Source organism: Trichechus manatus, unplaced genomic scaffold, assembly GCF_000243295.1.
Source record: "Trichechus manatus latirostris isolate Lorelei unplaced genomic scaffold, TriManLat1.0 scaffold00073, whole genome shotgun sequence".
NCBI classification, from domain to species: Eukaryota; Metazoa; Chordata; class Mammalia; order Sirenia; family Trichechidae; genus Trichechus; species Trichechus manatus.
Genome location: NW_004444009.1, coordinates 248,147 through 268,277, shown reverse-complemented (window position 1 = coordinate 268,277; position 20,131 = coordinate 248,147). Strand labels below are relative to the sequence as shown.

At 42.4% G+C, this 20,131-nt stretch overlaps 1 protein-coding gene across 10 annotated transcripts in view; it reads right to left on the bottom strand.

Annotated features, from left to right (window-relative positions):
- Positions 1 to 18,506, bottom strand: part of LIX1L (limb and CNS expressed 1 like) — a 35,575-nt gene extending 17,069 nt beyond the window's left edge. For all 10 annotated transcript variants that reach the window (XR_002824682.1, XR_002824689.1, XR_002824688.1 and 7 more), the window contains exons 1-3: positions 18,152 to 18,506; positions 6,260 to 6,423; positions 3,414 to 3,554 (exon numbers count right to left, since the gene is read on the bottom strand). Coding sequence is in view for 2 of the 10 variants with exons in the window: in XM_004380315.2 (XP_004380372.1) it covers positions 3,414 to 3,554; positions 6,260 to 6,423; positions 18,152 to 18,437 (591 nt within the window). In the remaining 8 variants the exon portion in view is untranslated. The remainder of the gene's footprint in view (positions 1 to 3,413; positions 3,555 to 6,259; positions 6,424 to 18,151) is intronic.
- Between the last annotated feature and the right edge of the window lie 1,625 nt (positions 18,507 to 20,131).

Genomic DNA, 20,131 nt, shown 5'->3' with positions numbered 1-20,131 from the left:
GTTGTACCATTTTACATTCCCACCAACAGTGTATAAGTGTTCCAGTCTCTCCACAACCTCTCCAGCATTTATTATTTTGTGTTTTTTTGGATTAATGCTAGCCTTGTTGGGGTGAGATGATAACTCATTGTAGTTTTGATTTGCATTTCTCTAATGGCTAATGATCGTGAGCATTTCTTCATGTGTCTGTTAGCCACCTGAATATCTTTTAACAGTATATTTTATTTAACCCAATGAAGTCAAAATATTATTTAAACTGTATATAAAAAATAATGAGATATTTTACTTTTTGTTTCTTATAGTCTTTTAAATCTGGTGTCTATTTTACCCTTATAGCACATCTCAATTAGTACTAGCCACATATCAAGCGCTCAAAAGCCATATGTGGCTAGTGGCACCCCTAGTGGTCAGCACTGACTTACAGGGCTCCAAGGTATCACACATTTTAACTGGGCTGATAAAGATTAATGTGATTTTCCCAGTCTTACAAAGGGGAAACACTGAGGCATAGAGAAGAGCCCTGATTTAGCCAGAACAATGGAGTGAATAAATTCAGCATAGAGGATTGGACTAGCTTAGAGGACAATTGGGTAAATGCATTTTAAAGGGAAACAGTAGGAGGCAGAAGCATGGGAAATTCTGGGTAGCAGTTTGGCCTTCTGGACATTTGCCTAGTTTGTCTTCTATTGGTTACCTGACCCTGCAGGGGTAGAAATAAGACAAGTTGTCCCACTTTCAAGCTAATGTGTATGAAAAGTAATACACTTTAGATGTTAAGAGGATGGACTAGTCATTTGGCCTTGGTGAAGTAATTTAAAATCTGTTTCTCAGTTTCATCATCTGTAAAATGGGAATAATCACAGACATACCTCATACGGTTGTTTTGAGGACTAAATAAATACAGTAAAACCTTGCCAGAAAGGATAATTGTGATCTAAAAACTTTAATTGTATAAAATGCGGGTACATTATTGTACTGGACCTGATGTCCAGTTACAGAGATCAAATCCATCTGGTACCATCTGTGATTTGGCGCCATTTGGTGGTGGTTTTTCTCTCTGGCTTAAATATTATTGAGGATAATTCCAGATCCTGGGGCTGGCTGGGACTTCTAAAACAGAGGCATCTCCTAGTTTGTTGGTGACCCTTCTGTCAACCTGAACTAGTCAGATAGGGCCAGGAGACTAGTGGGAACACAGGTACCCAGCTACCTCCTCCAGCTTTCTAAGAAGTTGCCTCCTCTTTCCAGCCAGTTCCACTCATCCCTCACCCCCAAAGTAATAACACCAAGGAATGCCAAGGAATGCCAAAGAACTCCAGAGGCCACTGACAAGGAAGGACCTCCCTCTAGAGCTACGTTCTAAGTTTGGACTTCTAGCCTTCTGAACTATGAGAAAATAAATTCCTGTTCTTTAAAGCCACCCAATTGTGTTATTTTTTGTTACAGCAGCACCAGGTAACTAAGACATCCTTGATTTATGGAATCAACCAGCCTTGAAATCTGCCCTACGTCTGAACTTCTGTCATATTAGATAATAAATTCTTTTATTTATTTCCCTAAGTCAGTCTGAAGTGAGAGTTTCTGTTATTTGTATCCAAAGACATTTAAACAGATAACATGTGCTAAGCACTTAAATATATTATCTTTTATCCTCATAATAACCCTATGTGATAAATACCATTTTTATCATATTTTCTAAGTGAGGAAACTGAAACTTAGATTAAATAACTTGCTTAAAGTCACAAGAGTAGTAGAACCGTAATTTCGAAACAATGAATTCAGAGACCATGCTCATAATCATTGCATATCCTGCTTTCCATAATCCAAAATAACGTTTCATTTTTATATTAGGTGACTTAAGAGTAGTAAATGTACTTTCCTAATTTTAATTGCCTTTAATTAATAAAAAAAGAAAAAGAAAAACAGATGCATCTTAGGTAACAGAGGAAAGTCAATCTATGATTTTAAATGTTTAACAAATAATCCACAAAACAGATAACTGAGGCAATTTAATATATGCAGTTACATCTTCCACAACAGTTAAGTGCTCAGCTGCTAACCGAAAGGTTGGTGGTTCAAACCCACCCAGCAGCTCCATGAGAGAAAGACCTGGCAGTCTGCTTCCGTAAAGATTATAGCCTAGAAAACCTTATGAGGCAGTTCTACTTTGTCACATGGAGTCACTGTCAGTCAAAATCTACTTGATGGCACCTAACAACAGCAACAGTTACAAACCAAAAAACCAAACCTCTTGCTGTCAAGTCGATTCAGACTCATAGCAACCCTATAGTACAGAGTAGAACTGCTCCATGGGGTTTCCAAAGAGCAGCTGGTGGATTCAAACTGCTGACCTTTTGGTAGCAGCCAAACTCTTAACCACTACACCACCAGGGCTCCAACTGAAAGCAAAGGGAAGAGAAATACAAAATTGGTCTAACTTTATCACATTACTAATGAATATGTGGGGAGGGAGGAAGGCACTTTTAATTTCTAAGATGCCTAAGCTAGAAAAGGTACAAAAGTCTGATCGTGTTCCAGTCTTGGTTCTACCATTTACTAGCTGTGTCACTTTAAGCAAATTACTTCTGTGTTTTTAGTTTTCTCATCTGTAAAACACGGGTAGTAATAGTACTTATACCTCATAGGATTGTAGTTATGATCAAATGAGATAAAATACATATAAGTTACCTAAAACAGTACCTGACACAAGGTAAATATCCAATTAGTATTACAAAAACCAAACCCATTGTCACTGAGTTGATTCTGACTCTTAGAGTAGAACTTCCTCATAGGGTTTCCAAGGAGCAGCTGGTGGATTTGAACTGCCAACCTTTCAGTTAGCAGCCAAATTCTTAACCACTATGCCACCAGTGCTCCCAATTAGGATTAGATATGGTATTATCATCATCATCATTTGAAGGAAGAGATACTATTTTTAAAAAGAGTACATAAATTATCCTTCCCATCCTAGAAAGGAAAAAAGTCAAGACACTGTTATCATAAAGGGACTCTGTATTAATAAGATAAAGTAATGGAGGCAGGAGACAAGTGAGAAGAAAAAAGGGGCACTGAGGGAAGAAGGGACTAAATCTTAAACCAAAATTAAAGCTCAAATTTTATTTTAGAATATCGCTAAAATTCCATAAATCTTGTATTAAACATTTCTAGATACCAAAGGCACAAAGTGAAAGCAACAAAACAACAACAAATACATAAGCACACGGAAAAAATTAGAGACTGGGACATATGGTGCATGTAATGCAAAAGATTGACAGAGAGTAAACAGGAAGAACAGAGACATAGGCAGGAAGGAAAAGAAGAATTCATGTGCTGTTCCCCAGTAATTTACAAGACTTCTCAATAAGCCAGTTCTCCCATCCCCCCCTCCTTCCTTCCAACTCCAAAAAACTTACATTGAAAGATGCCAGGGCCTCAGAGACACTCTTCTCAATGAACTCATCAGTGATTCTCCGGGAAGGATGTTCATTAAACACAGAGTTCATTAGTGCAATCTTTGCAGCACTCCGCCGGGCCTCAGCTTTTGTGGGGCAAAACTAGGCAGGGGAGATAGAAAGAATATGTGTCTATGTGTGTCTGAGAGAAAGGAAGGAGCAGTGGGAAGGGAACATTTGGAATAGAAGACACTCGGACTCTCTTTGGATAAATCAGTTGTGTTCAACACACTGTCCAAAATTTTGCTTGTAAAACGGCTGGGGTGTGTGGAAATACAATTCTGACTCAACATCCTGAAGTCATTAAGGAGCTGGAGACTGCTGTACCCTATACCAAATTGAATGCAGAATAAGGAAGCCTGCTGAAGTCAGCAAATAATCAGCAGACATGAAAAACACTCCTGTTTAAATTGTCAACAGAATTAATTACTCAAAAGCCAGATTCTAGCCATCCTGTAAGAAATCTGTATCTTGTTCTCTTGTTGTATGGACAGGCAAGGTTTTCTTGGATCCCTCTAGACAACCCAAATTAGAACAAAGCCATGCCGAGACTGCTTCTGCAGAAGAGGCCTCTAGTCTCTGTGGGAGGCACTCAGTCTGGGATTCTTGGACTTCACTTTTAGCTGTGAGCAGGCATTTCCTCAATAATGTAGTAAGCCAAAGGAGCTATCCCTGAACAGGTTCTAAGGTCTAAAGAAGGAATTTATAGTCTTATATTTTTGAGTGGAAGCAAGGAGGAAAGGGTGGCTGGGGAAGAAAAGCTGACCCAGGGAAAGCAAGAAAAAAATTAAAAATTAGTTCATGTTTTTACATTGTATCCAACACAGGGATCACAGAACAGTCTGATTTTGAGAAGTTTTAAATCACTAGGCACCATAAACCCACTGCCATTGAGTCAATTCTGACTCATAGCAACCTTGTAAGACAGAGTAGAACTGCCCCATAGGGTTTCCAAGGCTGTAAATCTTTATGGAAGCAGACTGCCACATCTTTCTCCTGCAGAGCAGCCGATGGGTTTGAACCACCGACCTTTTGGTTGCTTTAACCACTGCACCACCAGGGCTCCTTTAGGCACCACAGTATTCCTTTATATTTCATCTTCACTGGCTGCCTCAAAGGCCTCTGTGTCCTTTTGTCATTTATGATTAGGATTAGAGGAAAGGAAGAAAGTGATGTTACAGTTTAAAGAAGTAGACTGGGATATGTTCACTAGTTAACTATTCTTAATATCAATAATTCCCCGTTTCCTTTAGTTGATAACTCTCTCTGAGACAGGAACATATACAGCTTGGTACATTGTCCCTAAGTTTTCTTGCTTCTTCAATTTCTGTTTGTACTTCTCTCTCTATTCATTAGCCTGCTACCTAGTCTACTATAATAGTACTATTTTTGAAAAGATCATTTGTGAAGAATACCACCAGAAGGAATTTCATCTGCCAAAGTGGATATAAAAGGTATAAGCTAAAAGAAGCCAAGATAAGATAATTCCACTCTTTCAGAAAACAACAGAAAATCAATTACTACACTTGTCTAATTATGGGCATCACCGTAAAATTTTCAAATCCTTATGCAACATGAAGAGGTGAGAGGAGGAAGGAAAGAACTTATTCTCTGAGAAGGGAAAGCATAAACATAGTCATTCTGGGCATATATTTATTTCTCTGAAATGGCTGGGATTCTCAGGGAAAAATTTAGTCACCTGATTTGAAATGAAGATTTCTTAGGATTGTTTCTGTTTGAGGCAGGAACTGAGCTGCAATGGGGTTCATTTACACCATAGATAAATTAAGTGCTTATTATGTGCTGAGCATAAATTGGGCAGTAGGGATTTAACACTGAGCAAGAAAGAAGACAGGCATAATCTGTCCCTATGGAGCATACTCTGCTAAGAGAGAGAATCAATTACAATATGTTATGATAAGTGATAGGACAGGGGAAGCTCAAGGTACTATGGAAACACATAGTAGGAGGCCTAATCTTGTCTAAGGGTTGGTTATACAAACCATATGGAAAATAGAACAAAGGTATCTGTTTTCTTCTCTAAATTCCTGTTCAGACCCTAGGTTGACAATTCAGAAGGCTACCTTCCTGTCAGCAATGTATAAAATCCATCTTTGATGATAATAGCCACACTAGTCAAATTTCTCACTACTCCATATTAGCAATGACTTTTTTCATCGTCATATATTACAGGTCTCTCATATAATTGTACAATTAAGTACTAGAAAAGGCTTTAGAAATAATCTAGCCTATCTCCTTCATGTTATAGATAGGGAAACTGAGGCCCAGAGAAGTTACCTGAATTGCCCGGCTGGCAGGACAATGAGGATTTGGATCTCCTAACTTTTAGATGAGTACTATTTCCACCATACATAGTCCCTCCCCTTTGATCTCTTAGAGAACTCAAACACTGCTTTCTTTATTAATTGCCTATGGAAAAGGAGTAGGGGTAAAGGATATTATTCTAAATCCTCAAAAAGAGATGACAGGAGGTTGGAATGCAATAATAGAAGCTAGCTCAGAACAAGGGTTGGGGCTAGTGGTCTGATACATATTTAGTAAAGGCATAGTCATAACTGCTCAGAGTCAAAATGGGTTTGAGTTTTTGCAGCCTCTAAGAAAACCATGCTACTGAGGTTCTTTTGTGGTCAAATGAGCCTCAGATGCTTGCCAGAATGATTTGCCCAGAACTGGTCAGGTCCTTATACATCTGATTTCAGAAAAAGATTTAACGGCCAAAGTAATGGAGAAAGCCATTACTAGCATCTAAGCATTTATCTTTGCTACTGTCGCTAGTCAACTCTTACCTGGAAACTCCCAAAGCAACTTCCCCCAGGCAGGGTGACATAGCAGACATATGGAGGGCTGTTGGAGGGTACCATCTCATAAACCACTAGAGCCCCATTCTTCAAGTCAGCCCCACGGGACTGCTTCATCTGCCAGAATTCCTGAAGTGCCTCAACCACATTCACTACAAAAAGAGAAGTAGTTAAGTAGACCAATGAAAACACCTCAAAGTGGTGCTGTACTTCAATAAGTACCCGTGCCTACATTAATAGTCTATCCCTTAGCTCCCCATCTATCACTGTTTAAAAGCATTTAAGTTAATAAACCTAGACTGTGAGTAAATCCATTTGTATAGGAAAAGAATACCAGAGTCCTCCCACACCTCCCTAATTCTCATTTTGATTAGTCCTAGACACCAAAGGAGAGTAACTTAAATATTGGAGGCAGAGCTTCCAAGGTCAGCAGACCATTGTCACTGCCTGATGAAATACAAGTAGATTATCCTACAATCAGTCAGCAGACCTAGAATAATAACAGCCAATACAATAATTAGTGCTAACATTTAGTAAGCACTTACTAGATGTCAGGCATTTCTCTAAGTGCTTTACCCACTTAATTTATATTATTCCCATTTTACAGATGAGGGAACTGAAGCATAGAGAGGTTAAATAACTTGGCCGTGGTTATAACAGCTAGAATGCAACAAAACTAGAATTCAAATGCAGGAGTCTTGGTTCCAGAGTCAATGTTCTTAGGCATTATGCAATATTCCCTCGCAAGGAAATATGGCTCTATTAGCCATTTTCCAGCCTATGCTTCCTGGGAGCAAACCCATGGTCAGATCCCTTTTTCATCCTGGTCACCACCCTCATATACTATGAGAAAAAGCTTCTCTTCTGAAATGTCTATACTGAGTATAAATGATGTTTAAAGGAATTGTCTGTTGGGAGACACTCCTCCATTGTTCTCTTGTGCTCCTTCACATCTTGCTGGGTATGTCAGAATACAAGACCCTGACTTCTCTTTACCTGGGCCACTTCTTGAAGTTGTGTTTGCAGCAAGAAACTTTAAGGGATGAAGTAATGTTTCCCTCTGCTTGCTATAAAATGGCAGATTCCTCAAGCTCAGTGTTCCTCTCCTGTAACACAATGCATGGCATGTGAAGGAATTCATCTGAGCCCTCCACGTTGGACTTGAGGCCAGGAGAACCAATGCAAACAATCATGATGCTCATGCTACTTGCATTGCTATGAGTAATAAAGTCCTTTGTCTGTGACCCAGAAGTCTTGTGACTTCTGCCAGCATCCATGAAACAGTAACCAGCTAACTTATTAGTTGTAAGTAGGGTAAAATCAAACTCTAGACCTGACACTGTATTCCAGAACAATTCCTCCCATCCCCTAATAGTTGGGCTCAATCATTCCACAAATATGTATTGAGCACCTCCTCTGTGGTAGACTCTGTGTTGGACACTAGACTACAATAGTGATCAAAACCACTTGCCTTATGTAGTTTACAATCTAAAGAGGAAGAGAGATGTTACTAAATAATCTCAAACAAATTAAAATTGTAACTGTGGCAAGTGCTATAAAGGAGTGGTAGATGGTGAGAAATGTTCTGGGAGGAAAGGCCAAAGAAAGCTATCCTGAGGAAGTGATGTTTAAGCTCAGATATGAAGGATAAGTAGGAATTCACAACGCAAAAAGGTGGGAGAATAGTTGTCTGAGCAGAAGGAAGACCACGTTGCAAAGGCTCTGTGGTAGCAAGGAACATGGTGAGTAAAGGAACTAAAAGAAAGCCAGTGTGGCTAGAATAGAGAGTAGAGAGTGAAGGGAAGTGTAATATAAGATGAGGTTGCAAAAGGAGGCAGGGACCAGCCCATGCAGGGCCTTGTAGACCATGTTAGGGAATGTTGGCTTTATCCTAAGAGCAGTGGCAATGGAGGGTTTTAAATGGAAGGAGAGAGGAGATTGGTTTGCCTTTGGAAATGATCACCTTGGTTTCCAAACATTTCAAATGGTTTTAACTAAAGCCTCATAATAATAAATTATCACACAAGCTCCCTAATATCTTGCAACATGGCTATTCTCCTACTCTTAATCACAACAAACCCAAACCAAACCCCTTGCCATCGACTGCGACTCACAGCGACCATATAGGACAGAGTATAACTGCCCCATAGAGTTTCCAAGGCTGTAATCGTTACAGAAGCACACTGCCACATCTTTCTCCTGAGGAACAGCAGGTGGGTTTGAACTGGTTAGCTGCTGAGCGCTTAACCACTGCACCACCAAACCAAAAACCAAACCTGTTGCTGTCAAGTCGATTCTGAACTCACACCAACCCTACAGGACTGGGTAGAACTGCCCCACAGGGTTTCCAAGGAGCAGCTGGTGGATTTGAACTGCCAACCTTTTAGTTAGCAGCCAAGCTCTTAACCACTGCACCACTAGGGCTCCTGTAATCACAACAAGGACTCATGTATTCATTCTTTCATATTGCATTACTTCAGGTCTGCCAAGAAGAAACCAAGATGGGATAGACATGCAAGAGATGTATTGGGGAGGGAGTACGAGAAGTCAGGAAGAACCTTCAAACTAGACGAAGGTCTGACACCTTTGGAAAAAGAGAGGGGAAGGAAGAGGATTGGGTAGGAGAGTCTCAGACTGCAGTATAGCTCCAAGAAAGTTTTGGCCAGGCTGGTAGGAAGTCCTCAAGCCAAAGCAGTTCCACATCTCAGCAGAATGTGCCTGCCATAGTACTCGCACTGTCATGGTCTGAATTATGTCCCCCCAAAAATGTGTATATCAATTTGTCTGGGCCATGATTCCCAGAATTGTGTGGTTGGCTTCCATTTTGTGATTGTAATTTTATGTTAAAGAGGATTGCGGTGGGATTGTAAAATCACCCTTACCCAGGTCATATCATTGATCCAATGTAAAGGGAGTTTCCCTAGGGTGTGGGCTGCACCACCTTTTACCTTACAAGAGATAAAAGGAAAGGGAAGCAAGCAGAGAATTGGGGACCTCATACCACCAAGAAAGCAGTGCCTGGAGCATAGTATGTCCTTTGGACCCGGGGTCCATACGCAGAGAAGCTCCTAGTCCGGGGGAACACTGATGAGAAGAAGGCCGACAAAGAAAGAAAGCCTTCCCCTGGAGCTGATGCCCTGAATTTGGACTTTTAGCCTACTTTACTGTGAGGAAATAAACGTCTATTTGTTAAAGCCATCCACTTGTGATATTTCTGTTGGAGCCGCACTAGGTGACTAAGACACCCACTATGTTCATTTATTGGCTGCCTGCAGACTTCAGGGAGCACGGCCTCAGTGCAAATGTGGTGCTGGATCCTGAGGGGGCAGCAGCTGGGGCTGTCAGTCAGTTATGCTACCCGCAGGAGGAGGTCAAAGCAGCACATTTTCATGGTTGCCACATACATGAAGCAAGAATTTGAGCACTTAATAGGTGCATGGGTCTCTGCTAGGCATTCAAAAAACAAAAAACCCAGTGCCCTTGAGTTGATTCCGACTGACAGTGACCCTGTAAGACAGAGTAGAACTGCCCTATAGGGTTTCCAAGACTATAATCTTTATGGAAACAGACTGCCACATCTTTCTCCCACTGAGTGGCTAGTGGATTGAAACTGCCAACATTTTGGTTAGCAGCCCAGCGCTTGTAACCACTGCACCACCAGAGCTCCTTCTGCTAGGCATTAGGGATACAAACATGAGTAATACACATTCCTTGCCAAAAAGGTGTTCAAAACCGAGTGGACAACAATAAAAGTTAATCTCACTTGGTCTGCAACTAAAGTAAGCTCCCTACATACTAGCCAGAGTTTGAAAAGCAGCAGAAGCTGTTTTCTAATACCCTATATTTAACTGACTTTTTAGAATGATCATTCTTCCATTAAAAGCCACCATGAAAAGGAAACTCTCTTTCCCACCCCTAGTTTTGGCAGGGGCTCTTCAAAGGTCACTGCTGCCCAGAAACCTTAGCCATCTTTGTTCTTTCCCTTGAGATCTTTTAAGCCAGCTCTGTCTTTGAGACAATTTTGTACAATGCACTGAGTGACAGCTCTCCTGACATGCAAACAACAGGGAGAATACTGGAATAAAAAGGAAGGGGAGGAGATCATTATAATAGAGAAGGTTCTATTAAAAAGCATGTGTCCATTCTATGTCCAGTTAAATCCCTCCTGGCACAGAGTATAGGGATCAAAGCCAAAGGAAATGGGAAGTCTTATTTCAGAAATGTGAGTATGAAATGGAAAATTGGGCACAGTGATCAGGAAAAAAACAATTCGTTGTGATCTGCGTTTGAAAATGCTCATAGACTCATTCATTTTTAGAGCTGGAGAGGACTTTGGAGATCAACTAGTCCAACTCAGGCTAAGGAAGGGTAGATGACTTGCTCAAGGTCACACAGCTGAGGCAGAGCTGGGGCATGAATCTAGATATCCTGATGCCAATGTTCTTTCCTATTTAGGAATCTTGAAACCTAGGGTCCAAGGTCCAGTCCATGGCTGAACTTCATGGGGGTCTAAAACTATAAGTAAAATCGTGTGTGCCTTTTGAGTATTTCCGTATGTAGGGAAGGATGCCATAGTTTTTATCAGATTATACCAGTGTGAAATCATTGGTATAATGGTTTACACAGGATGGTTAAAGAACAGTGAGATGGAAGGGTGGAAATGACTGAGCATACACATCTGACAGCTATACTTGGTATCTGGAAGTCACTGACAGGTGCTGGGCTGAAAGGGACAAGCAAATAGTCAGAAATATTTAACTGCTTGTACCATGGTGTTGAACAACAACAAAAATAGAATAATTTGGTTTTCGTCCTTAAGAGAGAAAATACTAGAAAGCTGTCTAAGTGGAAGAGGGACAGATCGTATATCCATTAGAGTAAAAGTATTAAAACAACACATGAACCTACAGTAAACATTTTACAACCTAAGAATAAATATAATTTTGTGGTGGGGAAGTATGGATAATTATGTAAAAAGTAGATAATGAAACTGAGCAGTAAGTGAGAAGGTTCTCCCTGATCACATCTGGATCACAATAGGTTGGCCTGGCTTAATTCACATTATTATGGAGGATAGGGAGGTTAGTTAACAATATTTCATCTGACACTTCAATTTTTAGAAGGTACCACTGAATTGCCCAAATATTCTACATGCCTTCTATCATCTGTGTATTTATATCATATTTGTTTCAACAAATATTTATTAAGTACTCACTATGTGCGCACAACTGTGCTAGTCATTGAGAAAAGGTTCTTCCTGCTGTCTAGGAATGTGTTATCCAGTGAGAAGGCAGGCACATTAACATACAATTACAATATAATTTTCAGTGCATTTCAAAGCAGAGAAATATCAGTCTTCCATAGCACTTTTACCCACAATTACTTGGTATTACTTAAAATAAATACTGTTTTTCCCTAAAGATTCTCTTCTGGACCCATCCCAGGAAGACTGCTTGCCACACACCAGGGACTATGTGTATTCTATGTAAATAATAGAAAAGCCACAGCACTTGATGATATTTTATTTTGGTTGCTTATGGACACCACTGAGCAAATTTTAAAAAGAGATCTATAGAATATATGCAACTCCTGGATAGGGCAAATACCACTAGGAAGAATTTAAACATAATCATTCAGACCCTTTCTTCAATGACTATACAAATCCAGGCTATCCTCAAGGAGGTAGTTACTCACTATTGCTTGTTAGTTAATAATGTGAAGTAAGCCAGGCCAGCCTATTCTCGTCATCCACATGTGATCAGGGAGAACCTTCTCGCTTACCTCTCAATTTGAGACAGTAACTCATTCAACAAAGCAGGAAGGGTGGAGACCCATAGTGAGCAGATTCTTTGGAAGGGAGCACTGCAAAGTTAACAGTGACTTTGGGAAGGGACTGTGTGTGGTATGCTGAAAATGTCCCCCCTTGTCTGATGTCCATGACCTTATTCTTAAAACCTGTGAATGTTACCTTATATGGCAAAGACTTTGCAGATGTGATTAGGTTAGGGATCTTGAGATGGGGAAGATTATCCTGGATTATACAGATGGGCCCTAAATGCAATTACGAGTGTCCTTATAAGAGGCAGGCAGAAGGAGATTTGATGACACACAGAAAAGGAGATGGAGACGTGGCCACGGAGGCAGATACAGTATTGGAGTGATGCAGTCATAAACCAAGGAATGCCGGCAGCCACCAGAGGCTGGAAGAGGTATGGATGGATTCTCCCCTAGAGCCTCTGGAAGGAGTGCACCCTTGTAGACACCTTGATTTCAAATCAGTGATACTAATTTCCGACTTGTGTCCTCAACAACTGTGAGAGTAAAATTTCTGTTGTTTTAAGCCACCAAGTTTGTGGCAATTTGTTACAGCAGCCACAGGAAACTAATATAAGGAACAACCCAACATTTCCAAAAACTGGAACTAGTCAGACCAATCCGTTTGACTCCACAGTCATTTATAGGCAAAGAAGCTGTGATTCTGAGGAAGAAGAACAACTAACTACAAAATACTATACAAGATTCATTTGTTCAACCTAGGGAGGTAGCTGGGCAAAATCTCTAATCACGTAGCCATACTTTGGTATAAAGAGAGAGCAATAATTCAAAAACGCTGGTTTGAAGAGGGCAATGCAGCAGTTATAGAGCAAGGAAAGTGACTTTGCCATTCAGTCAATCATGCCAGTTTAGGGATTGCCGGCTGTCAAATATTAGAAGAATGAGACTATATGTCACCTGGGGAAAAAAGGGCAGAGGAAATATTAATACCTATTATATCATAGTGTTTAAAGCACTTCGAAATGCATATTAATAGCAATTATTCATTGAGTACCAAGTGCTGTATGCTTTAAATTCATGATGTCATTGATTCCACACAAAATAATCAACATTGGTATTATAATGCCCATTTTACAGAAAAGAAAGCAAGGAGCCAACCACAATCAGCAGATCTAGGATATAGAATCAGTGTTTGTTTGGCTCCAGAGCCAACACTTTTTCTATTTTACTACATTGCTTCACTTTTACTATCCTCACACTTGCTCTGTGTCTTAGTCATCTAGTGCTGCTATAATAGAAATACCACAAGTAGATGGTTTTAATGAAGAGAAGTTTATTTCCTCATAATCAAAGTAGGCTAAAAGTCCAAATTCAGGGCATCAGCTCCAGGGGAAGGCTTTCTCTCTCTCGGCCTTCTCATCAGTGTTCCCCCGGACTAGGAGCTTCTTGGCACAGGGACCTCGGTCCAAAGGATGCGCTCTGCTACCGGCACTGCTTTCTTGATGGTATGAGGCCTGCCTGTCTCACTGCTCACTTCTGTCTTTTATATCTCAAGAGATTGCCTCAGGACACAATCCAGTCGTGTAGATCAGGTCCTGCCTCACTAACACAACTGCCACCCACCCTCCCTCACTAACATCATAGAGGCAGGTTTACAACATACAGGAAAATCAGAGTACCAGGAATCATGGCCTAGCCAAACTGATACACACATTTTTTGGGGGGACATAATTCAAACCATGACATTCCACCCTTTGGCCCCCCAAAAATCATATCCTTGCAACATGGAAAACATACTCAGCCCATCATATCATAGCAAAAGTCTTAACTCCAAGTCCAAAATCCAAAAATTCCTCTTCATCTGTGAAATCTAGAATACAAATTATCTGCTTCCAAAGGTACAATGGCAGAACAGGCATAAGCTAGACATTTCCATTACAAATGGGAGAAACTAGAGGAAAAGAAGTGATAACAGGCACCAAGCAAGTCAGCAGAACACATTACATTAGCCCTCAAGGCTTTGAAAATAATCTTTTGTTCTCTGAGACAATTTACACAATAGCCCTGCCCTCCAGACTCTAGGTATTGGCCACAGCCTCTGGATTTTGAGTGGAGGAGGCCCCTCCGCCCTGGGCTTCAGCTCCGCCTTCCAGGCCCACTGGGACAGCAACTCTGCTCCCTAGGCTTAGGCACACCATTCTCCTAGTCCATTGGAGTGACAACTCCACCCTTAGAAACACCAGAGGCCATGGCTCCACCCTTTGAAACCCTGAGGTCATGGCCATACCTTCTGAGGCTGAAGCAGCTCGGCTTCTTGTGTCCCTTGTCTCTTCAGCTTCTGCTTCCTATGGCCTCTCGGCCCTTGGGCCTCACGCCCGCATCTGCCCTGCTGGGGCAAGTGTTTCAAAGCTCAGTAGCTCCACCGGTAAGTGCCCGGAGGCACCCCACTCCTCCAGGAAGCCTTCTGCGCACAGGCACTCAGCTCCCTCGCTCCGTGGGTTGGCAAGCCTAGCTCCACCTATAAGTGCCCAGAGGTACCCCACTCCACCAGGAAGCCTCCTGCTCACAGGCATTCAGCTCTCTCGCTCCGTGGGTCAGCTCTAGCGCTGGCTTGCACCAGTCTCCTGGTTCTCTGTTGGTTCTCTGCTACTGCTGGTCCTCTGTCACTGCCGCACGTCTATCCATTCACAGTTTTATAACCGCTTCCACATTTTAGGTATCTATTAGAGCAGCACCCCACGCTCTCGGTACCAAATTCTGTCTCAGTCATCTAGTGCTGCTACAACAGAAATACCACAAGTAGATGGTTTTAATGAAGAGAAGTTTATTTCCTCATAGTCAAAGTAGGCTAAAAGTCCAAATTCAGGGCATCAGCTCCAGGGGAAGGCTTTCTCTCTCTTGGCCTTCTCATCAGTGTTCCCCCAGACTAGGAGCTTCTCGGTGCAGGGACCTTGGTCCAAAGGACGCACTCTGCTACTGGCACTGCTTTCTTGATGGTATGAGGCCCCCCTGTCTCACTGCTCACTTCGGTCTTTTATATCTCAAGAGATTGCCTCAGGACACAATCCAGTCTTGTAGATCAGTCCTGCCTTACTAACACAACTGCCATCCATCCTCCCTCATTAACATCATAGAGGCAGGTTTACAACATACAGGATAATCACACAGTACCAGAAATCATGGCCTAGCCAAATTGATACACACATTTTTTGGAGGACATAATTCAAACCATGACACTCTGTAAAGTGGACTGTGAGCTCCATGAGGATAAGGGCTGAGTATCTGTCCTGCTCATCACTGCATCTGATGATCAATAAATATTTGTTAAATGAATAAATGGAACAGCTGAGGCCTTGGGATATGAAGGAATTTATCCAAGATTACACAGCTACTATTTGGCAAGGCCAAGTTTTCTGATTCCACTATAAACTGACTAAACCTATAGTATGCTGAGCTGTGTGTGTCTTGGGGGAGAAGGTATGGTAATAAGACGACAAACAGGTGAAATACCATAAGAATTTTTGTATAAATGCTGAAATCCTACATGAGTGAAGGTAAGTCTAAAGACAGTGGCTGGGAAGGGTGAATTTAGGCCGTTGGGAAGAAGATAAAAGATACGAATTGAAGACGATGCAGTAAGTGTGGCTGGGTCAGGGAATAGTCTGGGCAAAGGCCAAAGTACATTGTATTCAGGGGAATAGAGCCAGCCCCCAAATACCATGCCATCAGTCACACGGCGATGTGGGTACATGCCAATCACAGCTTTGCCTATTAATCGAAGCAGAATACACGATTCCATGTGGTGAAGGACTTCTGGGCCAAATCAACAGAGATTCTACTTGCCTGAAACCTAACTATCTGCCAAACTCTCCCAACATACTGGCTGGACATCCAGACTGGAAATGAAAAACTCAAGAATAATGAGAAGGCCTCGTGGTGGGAGGTGGGGAGATTGGAAGAGAGACTCACCACAGAGTCTACAGCCAGACTGGTTGCCCTTTGCCAGCACAATCCCCTTCTAGGGAAATGAAAATGTTTTCACAGGATGCTCAGATTAGAAGCCAAACCAGAGGCTCTCCAGGTAACACAGACAAGAAAAGGTATACTCCTCTGCAATTTTAATACACTCCTGTAAGTTTCCAAGAGAAAGCCTTCAGATTTAGGGTTACCCGTCCTGGCAACTCCTATGTCTAAAGGCAAAGACCTTCTCATAGTATCCGACTTAGAGGGACCTGAAGCAGCAGGACAATTGCTGATGGCAGTTCCATCACATAGCCCTGTTAAATCTAGGAATTACACTGAAAGAATAAGTATATTCCGTCTTGATAAATTTCAGAATCACACCCATTTGTATCCCCAGCACCTATCAGAATGCCTGCAAAACAAAGGGAAACTGATGGTAGGTGAATCCTTGGACATATAGCAAAATAGATCTAAAAATCTGTTTTCATTGGACTCTTTGGGCTTACATCATCAGTATTTGACAGTGCAAGAAAATGAGACATCTTCCCAAGGAAATATGAACCAACAAATTGGAGATTTACTGAAATAATAGTGACCATTTAGTAAGTACCTATTATGTGTCAGATGCCATATCTCAATTTAATCCACATCATAACCCTTGAGGAAACTGAAGCTCAGTGAGGTGAAGTCACTTCCTCCAGGGACAATAGCTGGTAAATGACAGAGAATTGATCTGGGATTTAATCCAGACCTGTCTGACTCCAAAACCTGTGTGTGCTCTTATCACTACCAAAAAAACCCCAAAACAAAACAGACAAACAAAAAAAAAAACCCATTGCTGTCTAGTCAATTCTGACTCACAGTGACCCTGCAAGACAGAGTAGAACTGCCTCACAGGGTTGACCTTTTGATTAGCAAGCCAAGCTCTTAACCACTGAGCCATCAGGGCTCCCTTTTCACTACACTTCCTTTAAAAAAAAAAATCCATTACTGTCTACGGAAAGCCCTGCAATCTCTTTCTGTATTATTGTTAAACTAGAAAGTTAAAGACATAGTCACTTACAGACCAAACAGTACTGACCAAGCACACAGAATTCCAGATCTAAATTCTGGATTACACTCTCCTCACTATTACTTGTTACTTACACTCTTACTTACAATGTAAATTCGGAACTTGAACTCAAACAGGAAATTCTACACTAGTTAAACAAAAACAACAAGGAAGATCCTCACATACCCTTCTCAGAAACTCTAGATATTGGGTATCTTCAAGATAAAGATTTCTAATGGAAATAGGGTCTCTGCCTAGCTCATTTACACGGAATTTAACATCCAGGGAGCCAAGGTCTGGGATTTTTTCTTCAGTTCCTGGCCAAGGGCCAGGAAAACAGAGCAAGCCAGCCAGAGAGGTCCATACTACCAAAGACACCAAAGTGAGGTACTAAGTGACAGGAAGCTGGTGTGGGCTTGATGGTATGCGTCCTAGATTTAAAGGCACATTATTATGACTGACTTGTGAAGGTGGGAGGTTTACCTAATTGCCCAGAAAATATGACGCTGTATTTGAAATTTCAGAGTGAAGTAAGAAAGAAATGAAGAAGTCAAGGTTAAGGAGATGGAGTAACTGAACAGGCGAGTTCAGGAATTGCTGAGATCACAGAAGACAGATCGAGAGGGAATGGACAAGAAATGCCTCTGTATCTGAGATACAGGGTAAGATCCACAACAAAGGGGAACAGAATCCTTCCCAAAGGTAGAGAGGTGTTAAGGCGTTAAGCGACAGAAGGAATTCCATTTCTGAAAAGAAAAGGTTAGGAAGAAAAGAGGGCTGCATCTGAAAAAAGGGGTCCCTGAAGAATACAGTAGTAACTCAATAAAGGGGGAGGGGAGGCTTAAACGTGTGTATGTGTGTGTGTGTGTGTGTGCGCGCGTGCGCGTGTGCGTGTGTCTGTGTGTCTGTGTGTGTGCGTGTGTGCGTGTGTGCGTGTGTGTGTGTGTGTGTATGAGTGAGTGTAGCCAAAGGAAACTCCCCAAAAGGAAATGCATGTAAGGGCTCCGCGCCAGGAAAAGCGATCCAGAGGACTGTAGGATGGAGGCTCCCATACCGAGGTGTCCTGCAGGAGACCAGAACCGCAGACTCACCTCGGCCGTAGCCCTGCGTGTGCTTGGCGAAGCTCCTCACCACAGCCTCCACCGCTTCCCGCAGCACCGCGGGGCTGCCGGCGGCGCCTGGGGGCAGGGGCAGCCCAGGGCCCCCAGACAGGAGCAGCGGGGGCGGGGCAGGGGGCGGCGGGGCCGGCGGAGGGCCCGCTGGGGGTGTGGTGGCGACAGCCGCGGCCCCGGTCACTCCGGGCCTCAGCGCTCGCAGAGTGCCCCTCCCGCCGGTGCCCACCCCAGGCTGCAGCCTCTGTGCTCGCATCGTCTCCATCTCGGCCTCCGATGGAGTAGACGCCGGGAGCCTGCCAGCCTGGCGAGTTAACCGTCTCACCACCCCAGCCAGCAAAGGGACGGAGGGCGGTGTCGCGGCCCAGCCGTCAGTCAAGCGGGGGCGGGGACAAGGCAGATCCTGTGCCAATCACTGGAAGAGGGGGAGGGAGCTGGCGGGCTCCAGCTCCGCCATGGGCAAATTATTGAGGAGGGCGGAGGTTCTGAGCAACCAATTGCAAACAGAAAAAGCGGTATTCTCCAAAAGGGAGAAGCATTGCTAGGGTGCGTCTCCAGAAGTCCTGTGGTGAGTACAAGAAAAGGGGCCAGACTCCTCGGGCGGGGCTTGAAGGAAAAATAGGACTGGATCCAACACGACTGGGAGAAGCGTAGACAGTGAGAGGATTTTTATAAATCACTGGTCTGAAAACTTCGTTTTAAAATGTAAATGAGGAAACTGTAGCTCTGATAAGTGATGTGACTTGTCCAAGATCGCATACAATTGGTGGTAGAGCCAAAATAAGGAAAGATACTGACATTTAATGAGCATATATTAAATGTCAGACTATGCAGTTTACTTTGCTGCGATGTCTTAGTTAATAATCACAACCACTAACTAGATTTTATTATTTGATGGCTAAGGAAATAAACATTCAGAGGGGCTAAATTGCCCACATTAAATAGCTAGGAAATGACAAAGGAGGGTTCAGACAAAGATCTTTTGACTCCCAGTATTTTGATCTTTTCGCATGCCACATTGTTGGGTAATTTTCTTTTTTCACCTATTCTAAGGAGCCCTGGTGGTGCAGTGATTAAGCGCTCAGCTGTTAACTAAAAGACAGCGGTTCAAACCCACCATTTTCTCTGTGGGGGAAAGATGTGGCAGTTTGCTTCCATAAAGATTACAGCCTGGGAAATCCTATGGGGCAGTTCTGCTCTGTCCTATAGGGTTGTTCTGAGTTGGAATCGACTTGATGGCAATGGGTTTTAAGTAATCAACAGTAGAATGGACAATTCCCTTTACCTCCCATTAGAATGAGGAAGAATTAGAATATATGCAAAAAAAAAAAAAAAAAAAAACCAAAAAAAACACCCAAAGAGGTCCAAGGGGTAGATTAAGACAGGCACCCTTGTTTATAGAAACTGTCAGGCTGGGTTCCCTCTGATTACTATTACACACACACACACACACATTACACATGCTTTGTCAGCTGACCAACATGTCATTTTTACTTAGGTGAGGTTATACTAATTTGTCTCTTCTCTCTGCCCCTTACAGTGGCTCAGAAACAAAGGAATGGAAAATAGAGGCCAAAAGTAGAATAGGTGAGACACACCTGGTGAAATGGAAGTTAACTGCAAGGGAAAACCTCAAGTGGTCAAAAAGGAACAGTTAATCTACTGGGATATATCTGCTAAGGGACTCTTTGTAGGAATCTAAGCTTAAAAGTTTGAGGATGGACATAAGAGAGACTGCGGGAAAGAAAAGCCTGCCAAATGCCTTAAAACCCTCAGGAGACGAGACACTTACCTTTTCTTCTACAACCACAGTTAGTTGGTCTCCTGGAAAGAAGGTGGCTGAAGCCCCTAAGTATCCCCTACAAAGTTGATAGCTATAGTCAGCACCATCTTCCCTTCCCATTCCTCATTCCCCTCCCCCCCCCACACACCCTGCATGCAGAAGAGTGACAAAACAGA